The sequence below is a fragment of the Pleurodeles waltl genome, chromosome 8, assembly GCF_031143425.1.
Source record: "Pleurodeles waltl isolate 20211129_DDA chromosome 8, aPleWal1.hap1.20221129, whole genome shotgun sequence".
NCBI lineage: Eukaryota > Metazoa > Chordata > Amphibia > Caudata > Salamandridae > Pleurodeles > Pleurodeles waltl.
The window spans coordinates 661,793,538-661,819,979 of NC_090447.1; the positions used below are offsets into that span (position 1 = coordinate 661,793,538).

Genomic DNA, 26,442 nt, shown 5'->3' on the forward strand with positions numbered 1-26,442 from the left:
ATGATTTCATATCAGATATTGCTGTGATGTTACCAGTGCTGTTATAGATCATGTCAAGAGTGATGTAATAAACAAGTTAATTAACAGTGCATGGCGGGGGGCGAGTTATAGCTACTTTAGAGTACGAATTATGAGACAATTGTAACAGGTGAATTTCAGTGGTTTTGTTAATTGACAACAGTGGGACTGATTTAAGGAAAGTGGTGCTACACCGCGTGCATAGCCACTTTTCTTTGCACCCCTTACCGCCCGCCCTTATGGCACCATGTGTGCGACATATCTAAGATACGGCGCACAATGGCGGTAGTTAGGGAACTAGTGTCAAAATGTTTGACACTAGATCGGAGCGCTGCACAATTAGTGTCCGAATTTTGGATGCCAATCGTGCTAAGCCCATTAAGGCCCATTGTAAACAATGGTGTGCCTCCTTTTAATGCCTGCTATATGCAGGTGTTAAAAGTGCTGAAAAACAATTACGCAAAGTAATCTCTCAGATTTCTTTGCACCTTTCTTTCAGCCCCTCTAATGGGTGAACGCCCCCTTGGCATACATTATGCCTTGTGCAGGCATAATGCAGCGCAAAGGGTTATAAAATGGTGCAATGCATGCATTGCACCACTTTGCAAATTTGGCCCAGTGTTTTTGGCCTCATTGTGCCACAGTAGTGGTGCTAATGTGGCGCAAGGAGGTGCTAGGGGCTCTTAAATAAATCTGTCCCAGTATGTTTTAAGTGATATTTTCACCTAACTATGAAGTACCTTTGATCTTTATTTTTTTCCAAGTTTTTTTTTTTTTGCAAAGTAAGATATTTTTATCATACCCAACTATAACTTCATTTTAACCTTTCTTTTATTCAGTGAATTTTTAAGGAGTTTTTAACATAAAGTAATATTTTATTTCCATAAGTAAAGCCAACACCCGTCCATGCATGGGGGATTTGCCTGCATGGCATGACCTGCTGCCAGGCCCTGCAGCCAAACACTCCCATCCCCTCACCACAGGCAGCCAAACCCTTCTGCGCATAGAAAAATCCTGCACACATTGGGTATTTGGCCAAATGGCCTGGCCTGCTGCCAGACCCCACAACCAATACCCCACCCCCTACCCCATATATAAAGCAGACTTATTATCTTACTCCAAAATCACCAAACATTTTAATCAAAAGTATATTTCAATAATACATCTAATCCAATGTTTGTATATATTGATTAATATAAAAAATATTTAATAAAATGTTATTAAAACACTTGTCTGCGACTCTTTCTCCTTACATATTTTTTATTATTACGTTTTGTGGATCAAAAATGTGAAAATTGTCTGAGATATATTTCAGTAACACAAGCTTAATTCGGTCATAAACCATCAAAGCAAAAAAAACATTGTTCATATAATTACATATACAAATAAAATTCAGCAAAGAAGAAATAAATAACAGACAATAAAAACATTATTCATTGTTAACAATAAGACCAACAAAATCTCTCAATGCATATCCCAGAGCATGCCTGATTATGAACTACAACAATTTTTAAAAATGAGTCCGTATATACCATGCAGCCACAAGGAACTTGTTAACTGCATGGATCAAAATAACAGAAGTATCCTCTTTAAAATCCTATGGGCTGTAGCAAATTGCCTAAGCCCAGCATCTGATAGACTGGAGGAATCCACTTACGACGGGGAGAGGCATACGCTGTACAGAAGAACATAAAATGTTCAACTGATTCCAAAGCAGAATTACAGCATGGACATAGTCTAAGTATCGGCGATGGCCTCCGACTGTTAGCAAAGGACAGTAGCGGTAAACACCCAAAACAAAAGCGGACATACAAACTCTTCCCCAAAGTATTAGGGATGAGATCCAAAAAAGGCTCAAACTCAAGATACCATTTAAAACCAAGGGAAGCTGTTGTCAATCGTCCATATGATGAGTCAAGGAGATATTTGTTCCTAACATAGGACCAATATACTTTTTTCAAGGACAATTTATGGGACTTCTGTAAGTCCTGTGGGTTCTCCCAATAATTTCCGAGCCCCAAGATACGGAACCAATTAAAGACATGCCAATTGATAAACCATGGAACCATGGAATTGATATTACATTGGATCTTTTTAAAAGGTCGAGAAGGGAGTCCCTGTAAACGACAAGCTGGGGAGTCATCCAAATTCTTACACAGAAAAGTAGTGGTTTTAGGGCTGTCATATCAGAGATACGAATAAAACCATCTAAAGAAATAGGGATCAGGGATGTGCTCCCTGGGCAAGCAAGTAATGCTCTAGCAAAATTATTCTCACCCACCGCTAATTTAAAAGTCTTACAAGAGCCCCACACTTCAGCGCCATAAATAGCGGCATTTTGCTATTTGGCTAAATAAATCTTTATAGCCGGAGAAACAGCTTTTGTAGCTATACTCTTATAAAAGAGCAGAATAGCCCCAGATCTATGTTGGAGAAGGGACACACTCATGTTAATCTGTTTTTCCCAGAGCAATTTATTTGAGATCCTCACACCCAGGTAATCTGTTGAATTTACTTCCCCCAAAGAATCCCCAGCTAAAGTAATAGTACATCTCCTGGCTGATCTAGACTAAGTACCATTTATTTGGTTTTGCTAGCATTTAGTTCCAGCCCATGGTCAGTACAGAAGGTTGTAAACTTATCCACAAGGATCTGGAGACCTATTGGGGTCTTAGAAATAAGGAGAGAATCATCCGCAAAAAGCAGTATAAGGATTTTTTGCTCATTCAAGGATGGGGCATCGTTTTGGCAAAGAGACACAGTTTGTACCACCTCATTGATATATAAAATAAATAAGGTTGGTGCCAAAACACAACCTTGACGATCCCCCCGTGATCATATCAATATGATCCGTCAATTCACCCTGATTACCCCACCTCACCTGAGGGTATGTGCCCTCATGTAACCGTTGTAGAAGGTAAATTATGTTCGTTGGGGAACCTATTTTATATAGAACATCCCATAATTTCCCTCTAGGGACCATGTCAAACGTGGACCTGCAACATACAATTTTTGTTTAGCGAGCATTAGATACTTCCAATGTAAAAGTGGCAACCTAAAAACCTGATCCATAGTCCTAATTTTGGGGTGAAAGCCTGCCTGAATTGGAGACATCTCGTAATGGGTATCAACCCAGTCTAAAAGCCTTCCCAAAAGTTGTTTGGCAAAATGTTTTTGGAGATTATCAATAATGCTAATAGATCTATAATTACCAGAAGAACTCAACACTCCCTTTTTGGAAATGTGAACTATTTCAGCCCCTTTCCACATACTGGTATTAAACATTCCCGCTGCTAATACATTACATATCATATTTATATAACTAGACCAAATCACTGGCTCAGGCTTATATAGGTCCCCCGGTATCTTGTCTGGACCTGGGGCTTTGGAGGATTTCAAGGAATTAATTGCAGTTAGTGTTTCCTCCAAGGTGAAAACAATATAATCATCCTGTTTACACACATCCATTTCCGGGTCACCAAGCGGTGGACTCACTGCAGCTAACTGTTGGTAGTTGAGGTTACAAGAGGAAGAATTACAGGGCATAGCATAAAGATTAGAAAAATGATCAACCCAACTCTCGGGTTGAATATGAGTACGAGTTATGTTCTTGCCCTCTCTCTGTCAGACAATACTTTTCAGAAAGACATATTATTGTTAAGTCTGGCAGCATTCAACAGGTTCTGCCAGGTTAAATCGTCCAGACTGCTCTTTGCCTGTGCTATAAGTTTATAATAGGATAGTCTAGCTGTTCTAATCGCCCCCTGAGAGCGGGACACAATGGCTAATTTCAATAAATGTTTGGCCTTTGAACAATCCTTATTAAACCATCCTCTATTTTTTGGTAAGTGGTCAAGTGGCTTAATAGGAGTTCTCTGATAGAACAAAATTAGCAGCTTATGTATCATTATCTCATGGATGGTAAGAATTGGAATATTGGCAACCTCATGCCCCTCATAATCCGCCATAACACCAGTAAACAATTTGTAGATCTCCCTAATCGTATATGGGTTAGACCAGGGTTCTGAAACGTCGGTCCTGGAGCGCCGGGTCCATACCAGATTTTTAGCACATTCACATTTAGAACAAATATGTTTCAGAAATCTACAGTTTTCTAAATGTGGATATGCTGAAAATCTGGCATGGACCCTGCTCTCCAGGACCGACTTTGCAGAACCCTGGGTTAGACGGTACTTTTGGCCAACTGACATGGGTAAGACTGTTATTCAGTTGTGGCTCAGGAACAGCAGTATGGTGAATGTTAAAAAACCTCCTAAATTCAACACTATGTAGAGTGAGAAGCAGGGGGGTTATGATCGCTATCATGACGGAATTCCACCTTCATATCCTCCAACGGTGGCCATAACCTGACATCCAATAAATAATAATCAAGAACATTGAGCGATTTACCTGGGTGGACGCAATATTTGGATCAGAAAGCGTTCGGCCATTACAGACCCTTAGACCATACTTAAGACACAATGATGTCAACTGTAGGGCAACACAGGAGCGACTACAGAGTTGCTCATTAGCCAAACGAGGAATACCCCATTGCTCATCCTCTTCGGCTGCTAAATCATTGCTTAAATAAGAGGGTTCAAATGTGCAGTTCTTGTACCCTGAAACCACTACCTTGGTGTTGGGGGACAGGGTATCTAAATATTCAGACAACTGAATTATGGTCCGAGACTCCTGTCCCTGCGACACTGACCTTGCATGGGTATTGATTATAATAAGCTTAAAGCCTCTATTAAATACAAGCTGCACACCTAGTAAATCTGGGGAATCAATTTTTAATATCAAGTGGTTGCACTGCAATCTCTTATTAAGCAATATCAATGAACCTCCCTTGACACAACCAATATTTCCCTCCTGAGGTAAGGCCATCACTTGGTAAGATAAAAACCCATCCAAGGAGACAGGGTCCATAGCCCAAGTTTCCTGGAATAAGCGTATGTCAGAAGAACCCTTCTGTGCATATTCTAAAACAGCAATGTTATTGACAAAGTGCAAGGGCAAAAAACACTGAACTATTCTCAATATTAGTGTGTTTGCTTCTGAAAAACCTATACATGTGTCAATATGTAACAAAATGAATTAGCACACTAGGTGTCACTGGACATCACTGCCTCACCCCCATATTTAAAATAAGCTTCTCAGAGGTTAACCTCAGAGTATCACATTAGAATTCTGTCCATGTTTGTCTTTACACTATCTGAACTAGCTATAGAAAACATCAGGCGCCATTCCAAGACCGTGCAACTTGGCCTGCTTTCAAATCAAGTGAGTTAACAGGTTTTGTTTAAAAAAAATAATGTAAAAATGGCATCCTTTGCTACAGGAATGTCTACAAGACGTCTGGCTCAAAGGTTACATTCTATTATATCCAACTCTATTTATCAGCATCCATTTTGTATAGATGTATAACATTTCATTTAATAGAGTTTTGAGTCTACAACAGGTCAGATATGTCTGTCCTGCAGTTGTAAAGATCAGAAATGAGATCAAGGAGTCAGAATTATTTTTGTTTATGTTTTGGACAACCAGGTAAATCACTGTTGATTAAGTAAATGTTATTTCTTCATCCATTCAGACCTAGTGACTTAGTTGGTTAAAAAGCCTTACTGCATATTACCTGATCGATCTCATTTGTGCGTATGAACTCTGTTTCATTACCTTCAGAACAAATTCGCCATTTTGTATACATTTCTCTTGGTAGGCCAACAATCCTCATCAAAGATTGCCACATGCCCAGATGCAAAGGACAGGTAAGGGATGCAATTGTTTCTTCAGGACACAAACATGTGTCGTTATTTCATACTTTTGAAAAACTTTCAATGGGTCTGTTTTCTACTCTATATCATGGCCCTCAAAGTCAGGACTTTAACTCTTTCCCAGACTGAATGAATCCATTGAGTCTCCGCCCCATTATTCAGTCTGTGAAATCACATACCTGGCCTCTCACATATATTTCACATGTAAACAAGTCACAATCATCTTCTGGTTGAGATTGATGTAGTTTATAATTTCCTTTCTTTGAGAGGCGAGATTAGATTCTTTAAGTTGTTAAGTTTTGTGACTTTTATTTCATTGGTACACCAACATATAACCATACATTAGACAAGTAATTCGCCCTTTATCACATTTTCTATTCATTGATACTACAATTTTGCACTCTTCATAACCCACCATCAGTACTATTTCCATTCTCATGCTTTTCTTCACCTTGGGTTCTCATGTCAGGTTATAGATACACCACAGGTGTCTATCATTCTTTTTGTCAGCCCGTCTAGTTAAGTCAATGGATCCAAGGGCATTTTGGAGGTAAATAGTAATTGACTATACTGAAGTCATGTATTTCAGCTATCATTCTTCATAAATTTATGATTGTAAGCATCACTATATACCAAGTTGGCATTTATTATGAATGAGTTGTTTACCATTGTCACCAGAGACCTGTAGAATGTCACGCCACAATTTCAGATAAGGTTTCTGTAGGGTAACATAATATTCCCAGAGTCAGAGCTTGGTACAGTGTAGGTCGTCCGGGTAATATATTCAAATTTGTGCATATATGTAGCCCCATTCGTTGTCCTTGCTATTCTTTTCTAGTCCACCAATACTCCAAGTTATCTTGTTTGGAAGCATTTTAGCCGACTTGGGGTTTTCAGCATGATATACTCAATAAAAAAATAAAATTTGCTTATAACTAATACACACAGAGAAATTCAATAGCATTCTTACCTTACGCTTGCTGCATCTATTTTAATGTTTGCTCTATCTCGGCCATGTAAAATTATCAGGGACTGTGGTGGGAGTACTGAATATTAATGTACGTTGAAATGTGCAACATGATTAACCAAATAAACCCCCTGTAATCAGCATTTCAATAGTACATGATGGGACCCCAGTCAAATTCATAATACGCTGAATATTAGGTCAAATCTCCAATTAGTAGGCAAGAATCCATACATGTTTGTAAACAAAGGGAGGGAAGAAATAATGTACCTTTTGTTTAAATCACAGAATAAAACACTGAAAATCAATTCTACCCCTATCCTTCATCGAGAATCTCACACAGAAAAACATACTTTAGAAGAGATACTGAAATTAAGATACTGACTATTGAGCACATCCTCTGTGAACATCTCTGTGGGCAGGAACCATCATTATGTTTATTATCATAAGATATGTCCTCAGGTGTTCTCATTCTCCCTATTCCGTAAAGTGGTTGTTTCTCTAAGCATGCTACTCTCTGTTCATGTTATTTAGATGACCAGTGTAGGACAACAACATATGCAAGAAAATAAATCTTGAGCTTCTGCAGCTAAAGAAAAATTGTGATTCCCCTTAAAATCTGAATCATTTAGCGTGCTTTTGTTTTTGTTTTTTGTAACCACAAAACTTTAAACCCATGGATCAGTTCACAACAAAGTCGCTTTCAAAGATCAATCTGCCAAAGGCAAGAAATTACCTTCTCCTCTGAAAAAAGTTTTGGCTGTTTTTCCCTTAACACAACTTAGCATCTGGATGCAATGAACTTATAAACTATGAACTTCGGTGGAGCTTAGTTATAGTTATAACGAGAGCATTCATCTTTTCTATGGGAAAGGGCTTCTTTCATGGACTTGCTAGAGTAGTATTGTTTGCTCTTGATGTCATTTATGATTTAAAGAAAAGCAAACTAGGCATGGAACACAGGGGGTACTGAAGCGATGCAAATGGTTTTAAAGCAGAGCAAGTCATCCAGCTTGTTATGATGTTTAACGGCTGTCTTACAAAGGAAGTGTTTATAAGTCCTCGATTTCCAAGAGACGTTTGTCTTACTGTAAGTCACAGATGAAGTTGAATGCAGATCTTCGGAAACTCTGCTGCAGCTATTGTTCTATGCCGAACTCTATTGAGCTGTTGTTTCTAAAATCTTTTACAACAGTAAACTGTGGTATCTTACTGGCTGAAAAAAATGGGTGCTAAAACATTTTCTCCAATAGAATGGGAAAGGCTGTTTTAAGATACGAATTCAATCAAATCCACATTACATTTATGATTATAGGTACTCTGAATATAAATTACTTTGAGTCCTAGTAGAATTCGTTATTATTTTCCTATTATGCATGCCTTATTTTGACAGCAACATGGTCTGCTGGCGGTTAGTGAGGAAAATATTTAGAATTTAGAATTGTGAAAGACTTGGATTGTCAATGTTATGTATAGGTAGAAAAAAAGAAAAGTTCTCTAATGATCTGGGCGGGATTTCTGGAAGGCAGTGGTAAGTTTCTGTGTTTGAAGACGCGTGGTTTATTTTTCAAAGGAAAACCCTCATGTTGCTGTTGATGAAATAGACTGGAATCTCCTCATAGAACCTCTGATAGGGCTCTGCCACAGTCCTTCAAATAAAATTGGTAAAGGCACGATTTATTATTTCGTCGAATGTGTCCTTATGGTCTTCTATATAACTTCTCTAAAATACTGCAGCTATAAATGTTTGTGCTGTAGTGGGCGTGTGTAATGTGTCTCTGGGTGCTGCTTTCATGAACAATGTTCGATATGTGTCGTTCTGATCCTTAATAATGGAATGTGTGTTCATTGCAGTAAAACTATTACGTTTATCACAAACAATAAACACAGTGTCACTTTTGTAATGTCATTTCACTCCTATAAAGATGACTCATTTTGCTCTTTATTCCACTTATCTAACACATCCACTCCACAAAGTTAACCTGAGCACGTTTGCACTACCTATATGCTCTTCTCGCCCTTCTGCTTTGGTAATCCTTACAACATGTGCAGGTAAACACGTAGGTAATACTGCACAACAGTCTGTATTACCTTTATGGGCTTGCATTACATTACTATTACGTGTGCTGGACACAGCAAATAGGGAACAGATTTCTAGAAAGCTTGTCATTATCCTGTGGCTTTTCCCATGCAGGCTTCAACAAGTGTTTGTCTTCGTTATGTTTTTCTAGGGAACTCATTGTTGTGGTATTGTGCATAATTTGTATCCCTGATTCGAGCAGAAACTGCTATCCCTGCCCGATTATTGAATTTCAGGATTCCCATCATGTGGATGTTAGTAGATTAATGTGACCATGTCTTTTTGGCAGCCTTGCCCATGCCTCACATGCAGTCTCTCTTACCTCTTTCTAAGCTCTGAATCCACAAGGATCTGTCTCTTCTTCGGTGGTGGGGGTGGGAGTTCTTCCTTAGCATGTCTGACAAGGATTTGCTCCTTGGTCGTCACCATAGTTACAGTTTCCATTACAGTTGTCTGTGATAGTGATGTTTGAGTGGTGGTGACAGCCTGTGAAATCTGTGAGAAGCAAGAGAAGTCAAATTTTGCTTGAAAGGATTCAAAAAAGACGGTTTGCATTGGCAATAGAAAATGATAAATTGCACTTGTCTGATCACGAGTTAACCTCCACAGCACAACCTTGCTTTATTGAATTCTATCATGCGGCATTTATTGACACCGTAATATTACAATAAAAAGGACCATCACAAGGTAAACAAGTGAAAACTCAGATAAAGCATAATAATAATTAATTTTCGAGAACGTTAATTAACCTATGTGAACATACTAACAACTAATAACAACATTAACATAGTACATTTGAACACAGCATGAGATGTCACCTGAAGAACCATAATTTCAAAATACTGGAGCACAAAGCATTTGAATTGGAAACATTATGTGTTAGATATTTTACTTTAAAACATGTATTCTTATCAATTTTTGATAATTTAACATTATACCCGTTTTCTGAGTAGGCATAAAGACATTGCTGTGTAATATTAAGAAGAACCTTCTGACGAATATAATATTTTCAATAAAGAAACCTTATTGCATCTAGTTGATTAGCAGCAATTGATTCAGAACGAATCCGCTGTGATAAGATTTTACATTGATCAACCTAATTTATGCTTCATTGCTGTGTGTTGGCACTTTATAGAATAATGGGCTAGACACAAACAACATTTATAAAAATCTTGTAATCCAAACTATTACTTTTTTCATATAGAAAATACCATTATTCCAATTTTTTGTTCTGATAAATTGGAATTTTAATATGAATTTGTGTCCACGGTTTTGCTTTTAAAAGCAAGGGTGAAAAATGACCTGATAATGTGAGTAACCAAGGTGGAATAATTCCCACTGTTAAAAACATGTAATTTTACGGCATTCCTACCTCCTGGAAAGTATTGAAATCTGTTCTATTACTCTGCAGGAACACAAACGGAGGAGTCATGAACATCTTTTAAGCGGCTATAGAATAGGTTAAGAATATGTTTTATGTCCATGGGTTGAGTCACTGAAAAATCAACAGCTGCTAGGCTCATACAGGTGTGCACTCATATTACATACATACAGTACATAAAGTGCAGCATTGAAACACAGATCAATGGTTCGTTTTCTACTTTGTTTATTGGTGCAAAAAGCTCCCAAACCTTGGGTGGACCCCACAGGGGCACCTGCTACAAATATCATGCATTTTCTTTCCGAGGTATCCTCCTTTTCAATTATAAAAGTATTCATTTGTACAGGTGCATGTCTGCTAGCTAAATGCACATTAGTTAATGTTGTTATTCAATGCAATGTGATAATTCAGTCTCCTTGAATATCTATTCATACTTTTTCTGTATGGTTTACAATTGCCTTTCCAGTGTTTTATAAATCACAAGGCTCCAAGGGAATTGATACTACAACTTCCCACTTATTGTTTTTGAACAATAAAATATGTTACACAGAATGTGAATAACTGAAAGATTAGGACAGTTTCCTAATAACTATTTTTAAAATGTTCAATAATGTATAGACAGAATATATAAACTAGAACAGAGTGCTATGGGATAAAGAACAACTTTGTACCAGGCTCTCAAGACTGAGTGTCATACAGAGTTATTGTAATCTTTCGTTACTGAAGTCTATGGGGAAGGCACATCCAGCCTTACTGTGACTTATCTGCCAGCTTGCAGATGTGGACAAAGACAGCCATGGCTGTTTCTTTGCTGAACATTGGTTCTATTAGTCATACATGTATGTGAGTGTAAATGATCTATGAAACTCAAAGTTAGACTCTTTAGGTGGCAAGTGTAGCTTAGTCAGTCGAGAAAGAAAGGTGAGTTTGAAAATACTGAGGTGAAGGATCTTTCTGAACCCATTGTAATGTGTCAATATGTTTTTTCTTTTATTCATCCTCCTGATAAGCATAATTTCCATTAGCTTATTCCTTTTTGTAATAGTTACTATTCATACTGTGTGCACTAGATTATGATTCTGTTTTCAATAAGCTATGAACATATATTTCTGATTTCTGGTGTTCTTGAGAGTACCCATTCATGATGAAAGAGGCTTTGGATTCAACTAATTAGTCATGTGAAATCTCACAGGACTGATTGTTACATAGAATACACCTCTCACAAGTAATGCTCACAGGGTTGCAGTCCACTGGGCTTTCTTTCTCCTGTTGGTTTCTTGGTAAAGAGCCTGATTTAGAGTTTAGTGGATGGCCTACTCCATCACAAATGTGATGAATATCCCATCCAGTGTAGTACAAGTGCATTACATCCAATGACATTTCTAATATGACAAACAGGATTTCCCTCACAATGTGACAGAGTAACCAGTTCAGCTAATTCTAAATCAGACCTTTAGTCCTTGGTGCCAGTGGATCGATAAAAGCCATTTCTGGCCTGTGTTCTGGAAGGAATCTAGAAAACGCATTGCATCAAGACTGTGGGTGTAGTCCTACAATGCACAAACTTATGTGAAAATCTGCAGAACTTTTCTAAGGGTCCTACTGACTATACAGACTGTAACAGTCCAGCTCTGGCTTCTGTTTCTGCAGAGGGACTCTTTGCCTTCCTTTGGAAGGGGGCCAGTGAACCAGCCATGCGTTGCGCACTCTTTCTGGATACTTAAGGTGGGGTGTAGAGGAAATAATTGAACTGCATCCAAACAGCCACCCTAGGAGCATACCAAGAGCCTGATTCACAATTTGATGAACGAAACTCCAACAAACAGGATGACAGACGATATTACTTCTGCCATCCTATTAATTTAGAGAGGACTCCTAAGCCTCATAACAGTTTGCTCTGTACATTGAAACATTGAAAGGAACCACCATTACACTGGTACCTTTCAATATACAAAACGATTGATGGATGATCACCACTGGTTCTGATGGCTGTTTCTCACACTTTTCAAAAGTTTTTATTTTACAGAACAAAATCTCAATTTGGGAGTAAGTTTCAGACAAACAAAAGTCTAATGCCTCTCACACCCTGTAATGTTTCTCCTAGGGCTTGAGGGGGTCATTATTTGTGTTTTCCTTTATCTCAGTGCTAGCTTCTACCTGGTTCTCATAAAAAGAACAAAGACATTATACCATCCACCATAAATAGGGCACACAGTGTAATGTTCTTCCTCGGATGTACCCTACTCCTTAAAGCTGTCATGGGACCCAACATGGGCTCAGTCGATAGAAAACATAAGGCTCACCCTTCTTTAACTGAGCCAAGTGGACCAATGATTCAGGGGATAAAGTAGTCTATCCCGGTCCATCGAACTTTAAATTATGCTCTAAAAGTATAACAGCTCCTGCCTTGAGCCTTTTCTCATCTTTAAATTGTTGCAGACCCTTGAGTAAAGGCTTTGCCTTAGTTACTGTAGAGGGAGACAGACCCACACACACAGAGACACAATTACAAAAAATTTTGAACAAATGTCTAATGCCTTCTCTCTAACACTAAAGAGACCCAGGAGTCCAGTCACTAGGTGGAAGTGCTGATTGCACCTGATGTTCCATTAATAAAACAGCCTCAAATGTTATGTTTCAGTCCTGAGTAGGAAAATAAAGCAGATGATTGCTTTCTATGTCTTTGTGTGCTACATGAATGTGTCCAATTGAATCCTTTCAGTCTGAAACGTCATGCAAGGCATTTACTTAATAGAATCAAAGATTTTATTGCACGGGTACTTGGCCCACATTAAGCATCGCAGTAGTACTAAAAGTGGTTTTCACAACACTCTCCTAATTGATTAGATAATATAAAGAAATCACTTCCTAATTTAACATGAAGTGGACTCTCAAAAATCTAATTTAAAACTATCCTGACTGCTAATGACTATGGCCCTCATTAAGAGTACAATGATCCATAGACTGCTGTACCCTTGATGGTGGGCCAACCACCGCAACCTTGGCGGTTTAACTGCTACATTACAGTGCTGGTAGTCAGACCACACTCCAGCACACCACCACCAGGATCATGGATCCCTAAGGGTTGGTGGTGGTGCAAGTAGTGGTCAATCACAGCGGTGCTAAGTTTGGCACCACCATGCTGATTATGACTTGTCTTTCCACTGGCTTTCCATGGCAGGGACAGGGCCACTGGGGGGACTCCTGCACTGCTTTTGCTATGGGCAGGGCATGGGCCCCCCTGTCAGCACACTCGGAATGCACACTGCCTACCATGGCAGACAGTGCACATTCTGAGTGTGATGCCGGTGCACACTGTGCTGCGGCATTGGCCTCGGCTCTCCCTGAAAGCCAAAGCCAATGTCACCACACTGTGTCTGCCAGCAGTCCAGGCGGGGAGTTTGGAATACAACGGCTTTACAGCCACCTCCCCACCATTATATTGGTGGTCCGGCGGTCAGGCCGCATACATTGTAATTTAGCCATTTGTCAAAAAGAAGACTGCGAGCTTGGTAATTTAGAGTTGTAACATTGAGAAAACAGGTAATCAACATTGTGAACAAGTGACTGGATACATGTGGGTCATTTACCCTGCCATTAATGTATTTAATTGCGGGGGCATCTGTCAATAAACATCAGCTGGGCTAATACTAATTAACCTATTTATATCTCTCAAAGAAAATACAAAGATTACAACTAATCCCCAATTTAATAGCAGTTTGAGTGGATGTGCTGAAATAGCAAAGAAAAAACATCCTGAGTTACTTAAATGGCAACCAGCCTCATAGAGCTAGCTATCATTACTGCAGCAAATGCAGTTACACTTTGGCCCACAGTTGTGAGACACACGCTTCACCCTAATAATTGTTGTTCTTTGCTTCCCACTTAGTCAAGCAGTGATCATTATAATTTTAGTTTGGCAACGAGGCCCACAAGACCATGGTTATGTCATTAAACAGACTTGTTCAGTATAACATTTGGTGTTGCACCCATAACACAACAGAAAAAGAGCAATTTGTCAAGTTAAAGAACAAAGTTCTTATATATCACCACTTCTATGCACATCTTATTTTAAAGGGAAACTGCTGTGGCAAACGGCAGCCTGCTTAAAATAAAATCTCAACTGCCCACAGACCCTTTAATGGATCAGCTTTTGGACAAAGTTTGTATGATCAGAACAAAAACGCCCATTTAGAATGATACAACATAAGTCTTGCAAGCCTTTCAATAGAATGTATCCCCTTTTATCCGTCCTTATTCTCAGGAATAGGCAGAATATTTAAAGCAGTTTCCCTCTCTAAGTCCCCAAAACTGGAAAGGGATAAGTTGGAAATTTTACAATTTAAATCTCCCATTAATATTAACTCATCTACACTTTCAGGTGGATTAGAGCAGATTACTGATATTTGATTAAGGATAGACAATAAATCTCTATCCAATTCTTTATCTGGGGGGATATAAGTGTTAACTATTAACAGGGAGGTTTTTCTACCATTCTCTGAAATCGGATACACTCTCACAATCTGAAAGAAATTTGAGGAGATGGACGAACTTACGTATTCCCATTTAAGTTTATTACTCAATATCATGGCAATTCCTCTTTTTGCTCGCCCTTTCTTAGCGGGCTGTGCCTTCATACTTAGAACCAAATACCCAGGGTAGGTGAAGTCTGCTACTCTCCAGGTTTCCTGAATGTAGAGTGCATCCACTTGAAGTGAACAGATACGATCTAACTTCTCTGAAATGTTCCCTAAGCTTGCCGCATTCCAGGAGACCAAGGAGAAACTCTGGTTAGTAACAGGGATGTTAGGAGGTACCCTTTACCCGGGTGCAGTTTAGAGTGCTATTTAAAGCGCCCGCCAAACCAACTCCAGTTTTCCTTTTTGGTGCCTGTGCAATGTGGTGAGACATCCCCCATAATCTTTACCACTCTTTCACCATGAGCAATGGAAATGTTTACTTTTTCCCAGGTGGGAGCGTTAAAAGCAGGGCTTTGATGCAGATTGGTGCCGTTCGCATGATGGGTAAAATGGGCTGTATCCGATTACGGGAAGCTTCCTTACCCCATATTGGAACCATATCTATACCTCTACACTGTAGTTGCTCACAATGAACTAAAATCAAATTTAAAATAGTTTTAGAAAAGAAACAGACTTTTGTCTCTATCGTTCCTATACTATGTTCAAGGTAAATGCGAGAAATACCACAACTGTCAATAAACTTTAGCTCAGCAATATCTGAGAGGCATGAAATTAAAATAGAGTGATTTAAGATCAAATTTGAATCAAATAAAGCAGAAAACTCTAGACATTCTGGGTTCTCTAGAGTACCTTAAGATACTTCCTCCATTTTATATTCATCCCCTCCTTTATAAGAATCAGAAATACAATTTACTGCCGCTTTTTCATTTTGTAAAAGCGGCATTTTGCATTTACATTTTGCCTTTAAATTGCAGATGGAAATATCTTGTGATTTTAGGACGAGAAACAGACTCCTAGATTCAGGAGGGGGAGACTGTTGCACCTCCAACGGAGTTATAGAATCTTGTTCACCCCATGGAATTGGCGGGCTAGCCGATCTCACCACCTTGGGACTCTGCATCCTTAGAGCCAATTCACGTTCGTCTTGCTGTGATGAGGACCCATTTTGCCCCTTGACTTTGAACTTAAACCTTCTTGGGTTCTTTTTAGAAATTCTCCTTTTCCTCCGTTTTTCCCCTTTACTATTGTTTCTTTTTCCTCTTTTTCTTGAAGACTTCTTGTTTGAAGCTTTTTCAGCCAGGATCCCCTCATGTTCCACCAACGATGAATCAGGGTATATTTTGGGTAAATAAATGGGATAAGGGGCCACTGAGAGATTGGCCTCATCTTTTGGCATAGCAGGTTCACGGTCACCAGGGGCCAAGTTACTCGCAGGAAGAGGACTAGAAAAGAGATTTTCCAAGGAATAGACAAAGCTCTCTTCAGTGGAAGGATCCTGAGTGTTTGAAGACCTCCAATGAATTTGCAGCTTTCCCACCTATGTACCCTGCTCAGAGAAGGAAAGCCGAGTAGGAAAACTCATGGGCAGCGGGGGGCTGCCGAACACAAAAACGGTTGTAAATCTTGTTGCCCCGATGATTGCAAATCAACCGGAACAGCCCTACCTAATTTCCCAACATGACCTGGTTTTGGGTCCTTTTGATCTAACAAGGTTTTCAGTATGGATAGAGGTCAGAGGGCATGCTACTAAACAGCCTTAGACCTGGTGTAATGGGACCGAGGTTACTGTCCAGATGAGTCTTTGGATGACTATCGGGAAAGATTCTTGTTCCATGTGGTTAAGCATTGCAGTGCTTACCAATCTCTACTCAGGAAGACAAAACTGCTTAAGTGTCTCCAAATTCTGTTGCAGACTGTGCACCTTGAGAGACGTAAGCAAGTGACCCAGCACCTTCTCCTACTCATACTGACAGTGTGTCTCCCACCTCCTTTAACTCATTCTGGAGCCACTCCTTTCAGCTGTGCATTACATATATTTACTTATCCCTTGTTTTCACTTCTTTCCTAATCTACATCTAAATTTGTTTGGTAAAAATAGATCAAAGATTAATAGTTTAAAAAATAGCATCCTGCAGTAAAGCTTGCCTAATCATTTTGACTGAGAATATCTGAACTATATTACCTTCATGGCTTGTGAAACATTTTTTTCTGAATCAGAATGCTGCCAACTTCATTGATTCTATTCATACATAGAGCGCACATATGCAAGTGCAAATATAGAACATGCACATAAGCCCAAACAAACTCCCATTCCTTGTATTTAATGAATTAGAGATGCAAATAATCTCCCAAATAGACGTTTATTTTCTCAAAAAGACAAGCAATGGTACACACACATCTTGTTCTGTACAAAGTTGCTGAAATTCAGAGATCCAGGTGCCTTCAATTTGGATACGTTTCTCATACATTACTGAGAAGATCCTATTACGGCTGTTAAAAAACTGTGAGACATCACAAATGGAATGAAGTGCAAGCACAGAGTCTCCCCTTTGACCACTATTAATTCCTGCAAGGGAGAGAAGAAAGTTGCACATCTAAATGAATACATGCCACAAGCAGGCATTTGGATAAAGACAAAGTCAAAAATGCAGATTGGAAATTACTAATCAGAGAACTTTGAAGGTATATATATCAAGCAATACATCTGAGAGTTGTTACAAATAAAACTGCTAATAAAAATGGGGCATTTGATGGCAAAAGTGATAACGTAGCAGAGTCGGTGATAGAATGAAAGATTGTTCAGCAGTGGTGAAGTTTTGAAAGTCAGGGAAACCGCGCATCTGGGTAAAACTGGCCTATTCAATTAACCCTGCAACATATTCAGCCTACCTGATCACCCTCTCAAAACATGCTCACAACACAGAAAGGAATGACAAAAATTTGGGAAGGGTGCCTAACAACTTGTTCTCAAACGTTTGCCTCACTTCGGTGTTATTGTCTCAGACTTAATTCTAACCATAACATTCATGCTGGTGATCCTTTCCACTCCACAGTGCTCCCATCATATATTTATTCCACTGTCACCTCATGATCAATTTATGTGACAAAAGTATCATGCGCTCAAGGACACCAAAAGGGACTATCCTGAAAAAAACAGTAATCGCTCAGATTATTCTCTAGATTAAAGCTACTAAAATTTGAAATAAATCATATACATACTGGCTGAACTTTTCAATTCAGGCAACTATATTGCTCTTCCAATATAAAAAGAACCCAAATCCCCCTTGTTTGCTGACAAAATACAAGAAAGATAGACAACCGTTCACTGAAATTCAGAAATAAATCCCTGATCCCAACAAACCACCAAATCTACAGTCAATTCTCTGACTAGGGTGTCTGGTTCAACTTCAGTTCAGGTAACAGCACAGAAGTTACAATGCTTTCTATATACTACACAGAAATGTGGATAATATGAGATAGGACATGAGTGACGATATTTCCTTTGGTGTCAAAAAATAAGCTAAGCCATCCATCCCAGCCTCACAACTTAAACAGATCCAGACTCATCGGCCGTCTTTTTGGGCTATAACCGTTTTCGACAAAGTCAATCATACCGTCCTACTAGGCAGCATCAAATTCATTTGTGGCGTTGACATAACTATCTTGAAATGGTTCACCATCTTCCTCCAGACTAGCACCACCTAATGTGAATATGTGGATCTGTTGATTTTCACTCTTAAGTATGGTTGTTACTGAATCCCTCTTCAAAACGGTTTCAAAAATCTCCTTTTTCTTGACTTCCACCAAACGTAATGTTTTTAAAAGCTGTTGAAATCTGTTTTAATCTTTCCTCTAATTTTATAGATGTTTTTGTCATTAGAGCTAATCATTTTTTAAACTCGTTTAGTGCTTAAAAAACTGTTTGAAGCTCGATTATTTCCATTGGCTGCATACAGTTTTTACATGGGAAGGTCACTTGCGAGATCCTTGACAACAAAATGACTGAAGTAGAACACACCCTTTACAAAAGTATAATTAAAGGTCAGTGTTATGTAATTAAATTAAACAAATGGTACTTTAAATAGATTTAGCAATTATATATATCTATATATATATATATTTACTTGGTAAGGCACAATTACTTTAGAAAAGAAAAGGATTACAATTAAAGTTAATGAAAAATAAGTAAGAATATATTTTTAAAAATCCTGATATATATGTACGGCGGCAATAAGGTCAATGTGGTGGGATCGAAGTAGTGGTAATGTATATACAAAATGTATATTGATGACATAGTGGTGGTAAATGTATTCTAGATGTAATGGGGGATTATGTAGTAACATAGAGCCGAAATAGTCAGAGAATATGCACAGGTTACAGTCCAAGATGGAGTTAGTCCTAGGTTCAATAGTTGGCTTGAACTATTATTTATGTGGAAACTCTTGGACTTCTAATAACATAGAATGAGCTACTGAACTACACAGCAATTTCAGAAGTTGCTTCCTACAGGAGATGCCACTATTATACCAGGATATCAGATTAAATTAAACAAAACTAGCCATTCATAGTGGCCGACTTACAAAGGGACAGTGACACACCTAGACTGTGCAGTCAGACGTTCGTAGATGTGCAAATGGAATCTCACAACAAGTGGGTAATACATTCACAGTTGCGGAGTAGGCAAGTTTCAGCAGCACAAGTATGACATAGCCTCGTTCTCAATACATAACATATTAGTAACACAGGTGCAATACTTTAGTATTCTTAGGCCCCTTTTGCTCATGTCTTGCAGTACGGTGGAACCTTTTCATTTACATTAGCCAGAGCACATTCACCAAAAATCGTGTTGAAGGGCCAGCTCAGTGATGTGTAGACTTTTATTTTACTTTTAATGAGGAGATAGCAATGACCTTTTGTTCACAATCACATATATGTTAACTTTGACTACAGTGCATGGCAATGCTGAGCCTCTGGTGCACTTATCCTTATCCCAAATGTGGATCCCTAAGCCTTGGGAACTGTAGAAAAGTGTAAGCCACACACATGTGCAATTCTTAAAGAAATCAGAGTATGCATCTGTCAATGTAACCATTATAACTCTGGTCATGCCTCTTTTTGCAGATTTGTGCAAGGCCAGCCTACATGAGCACAGTATTAATTGTACACACAGTCAAAATCTGCAAGCACAATGATAGAAAGTGATTTAAGCACTCACCGCTGAGATTTCTGTGTGTAACAGGTTCACACATTTAATATTATAACTAATATGAGCTCTGCAATATGGAATGTAGTCTGTTTTTTACCGTATGAATAATTTAAAATGTGGACTGTTTGGCAAATCTAGTTCTTTGTAAATAAAACTGCAGTTATTAGCTGTAATACAGTATACCAATAAAATACCTTTCTCATAACTTATAAATTGCATCTTTGATCCCTTACCAATATCATGCTATGAAGTATGATAGTTATCTTGGACAGGGTTAAATGTGATTAATTAATTTTACTGAAGGACCACCATCCTTCAGTAAGGTACAGTAAAATTGACTCCAATGCCCTACACAGATAATGAACAATCAACCTTCATACCAGTAAAGGACGGTGTGTAAGGGCAACAGAAGCTCTCATCTTATCCACCTGCATCACTGATATGAATTAAAAAATTGCAGGTTGGCAGCCATAGTAATTGGAGAAATTGTCCAACTGTAATTCATGACATCAAATGTTTCCTGTTTAAACAACACTGAAAACATTATTCTTTGGATCATACATTACAAGCTAGGTAGCCTCTTATCTGAACACCTTGGACAGCTCCAGTCATATGAAGAGCTATGAAAATCAGTAGTACAGCACCATTACATTTTGCTACAAAATATTCTTATAGTCTCAATGTTGTAGCAACAGTATACATCCAATCACCTGTCAATTAAGGCTTCGTAAGACTATGATCTTTAGCTCAATGATACTCAAGAATCATGTGTGTAATAAAATGGATTATTAATTGAGGTGGATGATAGTCCACCTCAAGTAATGAGGTCACTGTTAGGTCATTAAAGGTTTCAGTAATTTAAACCTGAGCTCAACCCCTGGTAGCTATGGCACAGAGCAGAGAGGCTAAACTTAACCTGGCCGACGCCCACACACCCTCCCTGGTGCGGGTCACGACCAGTGGCCAACACCAGGAAGGGTATTAATAAATCCTCGGGTGCGTCGCACCCGAGGATTTATTTATTTTTTTAAAACTTCCCCCGGGAGACACAGAAGCTTCTGTGTCTCCCCCCGCCCCCCACCCGCCCCTTTGTGACGTCAGCGCACCGCGAGGCGTGCTGACGTTTCAAAGGTGTTTTCCCCATCAAAGCAGGAAGCAGCCTTGCGGCCGCTTCCTGCTTTGATGGGGAAAACGGCCTTTCCCACGTTCGGGAAGGCCTCGTAAGAAAGTCCAGTTTTTTACGAGGCCTTCCTGAAAGTGTTTCCTGGCCCCCGGTCGCAGCTGTGCTGCGATCGGGGGCCAGGAAGAACTTTCAGGTTTCCTGGCCCCCCGATCGCAGCACAGCTGCGATCGGGGGGCCAGGAAACACTTTGAAAAGGCCTCGTAAGAAAGGGGAGACTCTCCCCTTTCTTACGAGGCCTTCTGAAAGTGTTTCTGGCCCCCGATCGCAGCACAGCTGCGATCGGGGGCCAGGACACACCACTAGACACCAGGGATTTCACTTTGGGGGGGCGGCCCCCCCGGAAAACGGGCCGCCCCCCGGCATAATTTTTATTTAAAAAAAAAGGTAGGTGCCCCCCCCCCAGGGGATATATATATATTTTTTTTAAAACAAAAAAAATGACAGGGGGTCGCCCGTGGGCAGGGTGACCCCCTGTGGGGGCAATATTTTTTTTTAGATGTTGTAGGGTTTCCCTGGGGGCTATTTTGGCCCCCAAGGAAACCATACAACAACTAAAAAAAAATAGATGTATATATAGATCTATATAGATCTATGTAGATAGATATATCTAGGCACATGGATATATCTATAGATATATCTATGTAGATATATATATATATATATATATATACATATATATATATATATATATAGAGGTAGATCTATATCAATCAAAGAGATTTATAAAGCGCGCTACTCACCCGTGAGGGTCTCAAGGCGCTGGGGGAGGGACAGGGGGAGGAAAAGGGGCTGGGAGGTTCACTGTTCGAAAAGCCAGGTTTTGAGGCCCTTCCTGAAAAGAAGTAGGTTTTGGGTCTTGCGAAGGTGGGTTGTGAGGGCGTTCCAGGTTTTGGGTGCAAGGTAGGAGAAGGATCTGCCCCCGGTGGTGGTGTGTTTGATGCGGGGGACAGAGGCGAGAGAGAGGTCAGCTGAGCGGACGTTTTTCGTGTGGGGGTGTGGAAGGTGACTCTCATTGAGGTAGGCAGGGCCTGTGTTGTGGAGTGATTTGTGTGCGAGGATGAGGATCTTGAAGGTGATCCTTTTGTCAATGGGGAGCCAGTGGAGGGATTTGAGGTGTGGAGAGATGTGTTCGTGTCGGCGGAGGTCGAGGATGAGTCGTGCTGCTGAGTTCTGGATGCGTGTAGTTTGCGCTTGAGTTTTAGAGTGGTGCCGGTGTAGAGGGCATTTCCGTAATCAAGCCTGCTGCTGATGAGTGCATGAGTGACAGTTTTTCTGGTCTCTGTGGGGATCCATTTGAATGTTTTTCAGTATACGGAGTGTGTTGAAGCATGAGGAGGTAAGAGCGTTGATTTGTTGGGTCATCGAGAGGGAGGAGTCTAGGATGATGCTGAGGTTGCGTGCGTGGTTGGCGGGGGTGGGTGCAGGGCCTAGCGTGGTGGGCCACCATGAGGGGTCCCAGGTGTTTTTGTGTGGGCCAAAGAGGATTATTTCGGTTTTGCTTGAGTTGAGTTTCAGGTGGTTGGCTGTCATATATATCAGTTTTGTCAATATGTGTGTGGTTTCCCTGGGGGGGAAAAGGGTCCGACTTGTCTAGTGGCAGTTTTAGTGCCATAAAGAAGCGCAGAAGGTTTATATGCCTACTGCAAAGAGCAAATCTGTATTTTATGTAAATAGCTGAGTACATTAGTAAAGTCTATGGAGAGATGAAGGGCACTTTTGCTGGGTGGTAATGAGGGAATCCGAGGAGGAGGGAGTGGGAGCACCAATAATGATTGTTGGACTGGGCGCAGGAGGTGCTAAAGACTGTGACGAATGGTATGTGACAAGGTGTTTTTTGAGTGTCTTGAAAGTACGTGCTGATTGAGGGAAGAAGCGCAGGTAAGGTGGCCTCTACTGTTGCACGTATCTCACACACACCATCGATTTTGTGACTGTCTACGTAGGCTAGTGTTTTAGAGCAACAGTTTAGCCAATAGCAGAGATGGCATCTTGATGGATGACTGCTGCCTGCACTCGGGTTATAGAGGACCGCTCTGACATAGGATCAGAGACTGAGACATCAGATACTGAGACAGCATCTGAGGGATAGGACAATGGCGCAGACTCTGGGAGTGATTTTTCAGTCAGAGGAGTCCCATTCGATAACTCCTCTTCCAGTACATTATGAGGGAGGTGATGAGGACAGTCCTGCTGTCCCTTCGCAAGCTGTTCGTGCAACTGGGTAATAGTGGGTTAGGCCAACCCAGAGAGCAGGTGAATGCGGCGGCAAGCAGAGAGAGAGTGCTCTCTTGGGAGCTCCCCAATTTAGTTCAGCCCCAAATTCCACCACCCAAATCATATTGTGGAGACATCAAAATTTTCTATGGCAAAACAAACTGGTTTTGTAAGGCAGGCACCTGTGTTTTTGGTCCTGGATTCGGCGGCCATATAGAGAAACACACTAAACCCAAACATTTCTGGAAACTAGACATTCGGGGGAGTCCACAGAGGTGTGACTTGTGTGGATTGCCCAAAGTTTTCTTACCCAGAATACCCTGCAAAGCTGAAATGTTGAAAAAAAACTCAATTTTTCTCGCATTTCTGTCACACAAACTACAGGAATATGCTGGGATCCACAACATTCCTACCACCCAGTGACTCCTCACCTGTCCTGATAAAAACACTACCCCACTTGAGTGCCTACACCTAGTGCCTGTGTCAGGAATGGATCACCCCAGGGTCAACAGCTGCCTCACGCAAGGACCAACATTGACCGTTGTGTGATCTATTCCTGTCGCAGGCACCAGGCCTAACCACACAAGTGAGGTATCATATTTATCGGGAGACTTGGGGGAACGCTGGGTGGAATGAAATTTGTGGCTCCTCTCAGATTCCAGAACTTTCTGTCACCGAAATGTGAGGAAAACGTGTTATTTTAGCCACATGTTGAGGTTTGCAAAGGATTCTGGGTAACAGAACCTGGTCCGAGCCCCACAAGTCACCTCATCTTGGATTCCCCTGGGTTTCTAGTTTTCAAAAATGTGCTGGTTTGCTAGGTTTCCCCAGGTGCCGGCTGAGCTAGAGGCCAAAATCCACAGGTAGGCACTGTTTTCTATGAAAAAATGTGATGTGTCCACGTTGTGTTTTGGGGCATTTCCTGTTGCAGGCGCTAGGCCTACCCACACAAGTGAGGTATCATTTTTATCGGGAGACTTGGGGGAACGCTGGGCGGAAAGAAATTTGTGGCTCCTCTCAGATTCCAGAACTTTCTGTCACCGAAATGAGAGGAAAAAGTGTTTTTTTAGCCACTTTTTGAGGTTTGCAAAGGATTCTGGGTAACCGAACCTGGTCCGAGCCCCGCAAGTCACCCCTCCTTGGATTCCCCTAGGTCTCTAGTTTTCAGAAATGCACAGGTTTGGTAGGTTTCCCTAGGTGCCGGCTGAGCTAGAGGCCAAAATCTACAGGTAGGCACTTCGCAAAAAACACCTCTGTTTTCTTCCAACAATTTGGATGTGTCCACGTTGCGCTTTGGGGCGTTTCCTGTCGCAGGCGCTAGGCCTACCCACACAAGTGAGGTATCATCTTTATCGGGAGACTTGGGGGAACGCTGGGTGGGAGGAAATTTGTGGCTCCTCTCAGATTCCAGAACTTTCTGTCACCAAAATGTGAGGAAAACTTGTTTTTTTAGCCACTTTTTGAGGTTTGCAAAGGATTCTGGGTAACAGCACCTGGTCCGAGCCCCGCAAGTCACCCCTCCTTGGATTCCCCTAGGTCTCTAGTTTTCAGAAATGCACAGGTTTGGTAGGTTTCCCTAGGTGCCGGCTGAGCTAGAGGCCAAAATCTACAGGTAGGCACTTCGCAAAAAACACCTCTGTTTTCTTCCAAAAATGTGGATGTGTCCACGTTGCGCTTTGGGGCGTTTCCTGTCGCAGGCGCTAGGCCTACCCACACAAGTGAGGTATCATTTTTATCGGGAGACTCGGGGGAACGCTGGGTGGAAGGAAATTTGTGGCTCCTCTCAGATTCCAGAACTTTCTGCCACAGAAATGTGAGGAACATGTGTTTTTTTAGCCAAATTTGGAGGTTTGTAAAGGATTCTGGGTAACAGAACCTGGTCCGAGCCCCACAAGTCACCCCTCCTTGGATTCCCCTAGGTCTCTAGTTTTCAGAAATGCACAGGTTTGGTAGGTTTCCCTAGGTGCCGGCTGAGCTAGAGGCCAAAATCTACAGGTAGGCACTTCGTAAAAAACACCTCTGTTTTCTTCCAAAAATTTGGATGTGTCCACGTTGCGCTTTGGGGCGTTTCCTGTCGCGGGCGCTAGGCCTACCCACACAAGTGAGGTATCATTTTTATCGGGAGACTTGGGGGAACGCTGGGTGGAAGGAAATTTGAGGCTCCTCTCAGATTCAAGAACTTTCTGTCACCGAAATGTGAGGAAAACCTGTTTTTTTAGCTACTTTTTGAGGTTGCAAAGGATTCTGGGTAACATAACCTGGTCAGAGCCCCACAAGTCACTCCATCTTGGATTCCCCTAGGTCTCTAGTTTTCAAAAATGCACAGGTTTGGTAGGTTTCCCTATGTGCCGGCTGAGCTAGAGGCCAAAATCTACAGGTAGGCACTTTGGAAAAAACAGCTGTGTTTTCTATAAAAAAAATAGGATGTGTCCATGTTGTGTTTTGGGGCATTTCCTGTCGCGGGCACTAGGCCTACCCACACAAGTGAGGTATCATTTTTATCGGGAGACTTGGGGGAACATAGAATAGCAAAACAAGTGTTATTGCCCCTTATCTTTCTCTACATTTTTTCCTTCCAAATATAAGAGAGTGTGTAAAAAAGAAGTCTATTTGAGAAATGCCCTGCAATTCACATGCTAGTATGGGCACCTCGGAATTCAGCAATGTGCAAATAACCACTGCTCCTCAAAACCTTATCTTGATCCCATTTTGGAAATGCAAAGGTTTTCTTGATACCTCTTTTTCACTCTTCATATTTCAGCAAATGAATTGCTGTATACCCAGTATAGAATGAAAACCAACTGCAGGGTGCAGCTCATTTATTGGCTCTGGGTACCTAGGGTTCTTGATGAACCTACAAGCCCTTTATATCCCCGCAACCAGAAGAGTCCAGCAGACAAAATGGTATATTGCTTTCAGAAATCTGACATCGCAGGAAAAAGTTACAGAGTAAAACATAAAGAAAAATGGCTGTTGTTTTCAGCTCAATTTCAATATTTTTTTATTTCAGCTGTTATTTTCTGTAGGAAAACCTTGTAGGATCTACACAAATGACCCCTTTCTGAATTCAGAATTTTGTCTAGTTTTCAGAAATGTTTAGCATTCCGGGATCCAGCATTGGTTTCACACCCATTCCTGTCA

At 40.6% G+C, this 26,442-nt stretch overlaps 1 protein-coding gene across 4 annotated transcripts in view; it reads right to left on the bottom strand.

Annotated features, from left to right (window-relative positions):
* Nucleotides 1-26,442, bottom strand: part of DMD (dystrophin) — a 6,960,831-nt gene that overhangs the window by 5,253,666 nt on the left and 1,680,723 nt on the right. For all 4 annotated transcript variants that reach the window (XM_069204753.1, XM_069204754.1, XM_069204752.1 and 1 more), the window contains one exon: nucleotides 9,159-9,331. In XM_069204753.1, the coding sequence (XP_069060854.1) occupies nucleotides 9,159-9,331 (173 nt within the window). The remainder of the gene's footprint in view (nucleotides 1-9,158; nucleotides 9,332-26,442) is intronic.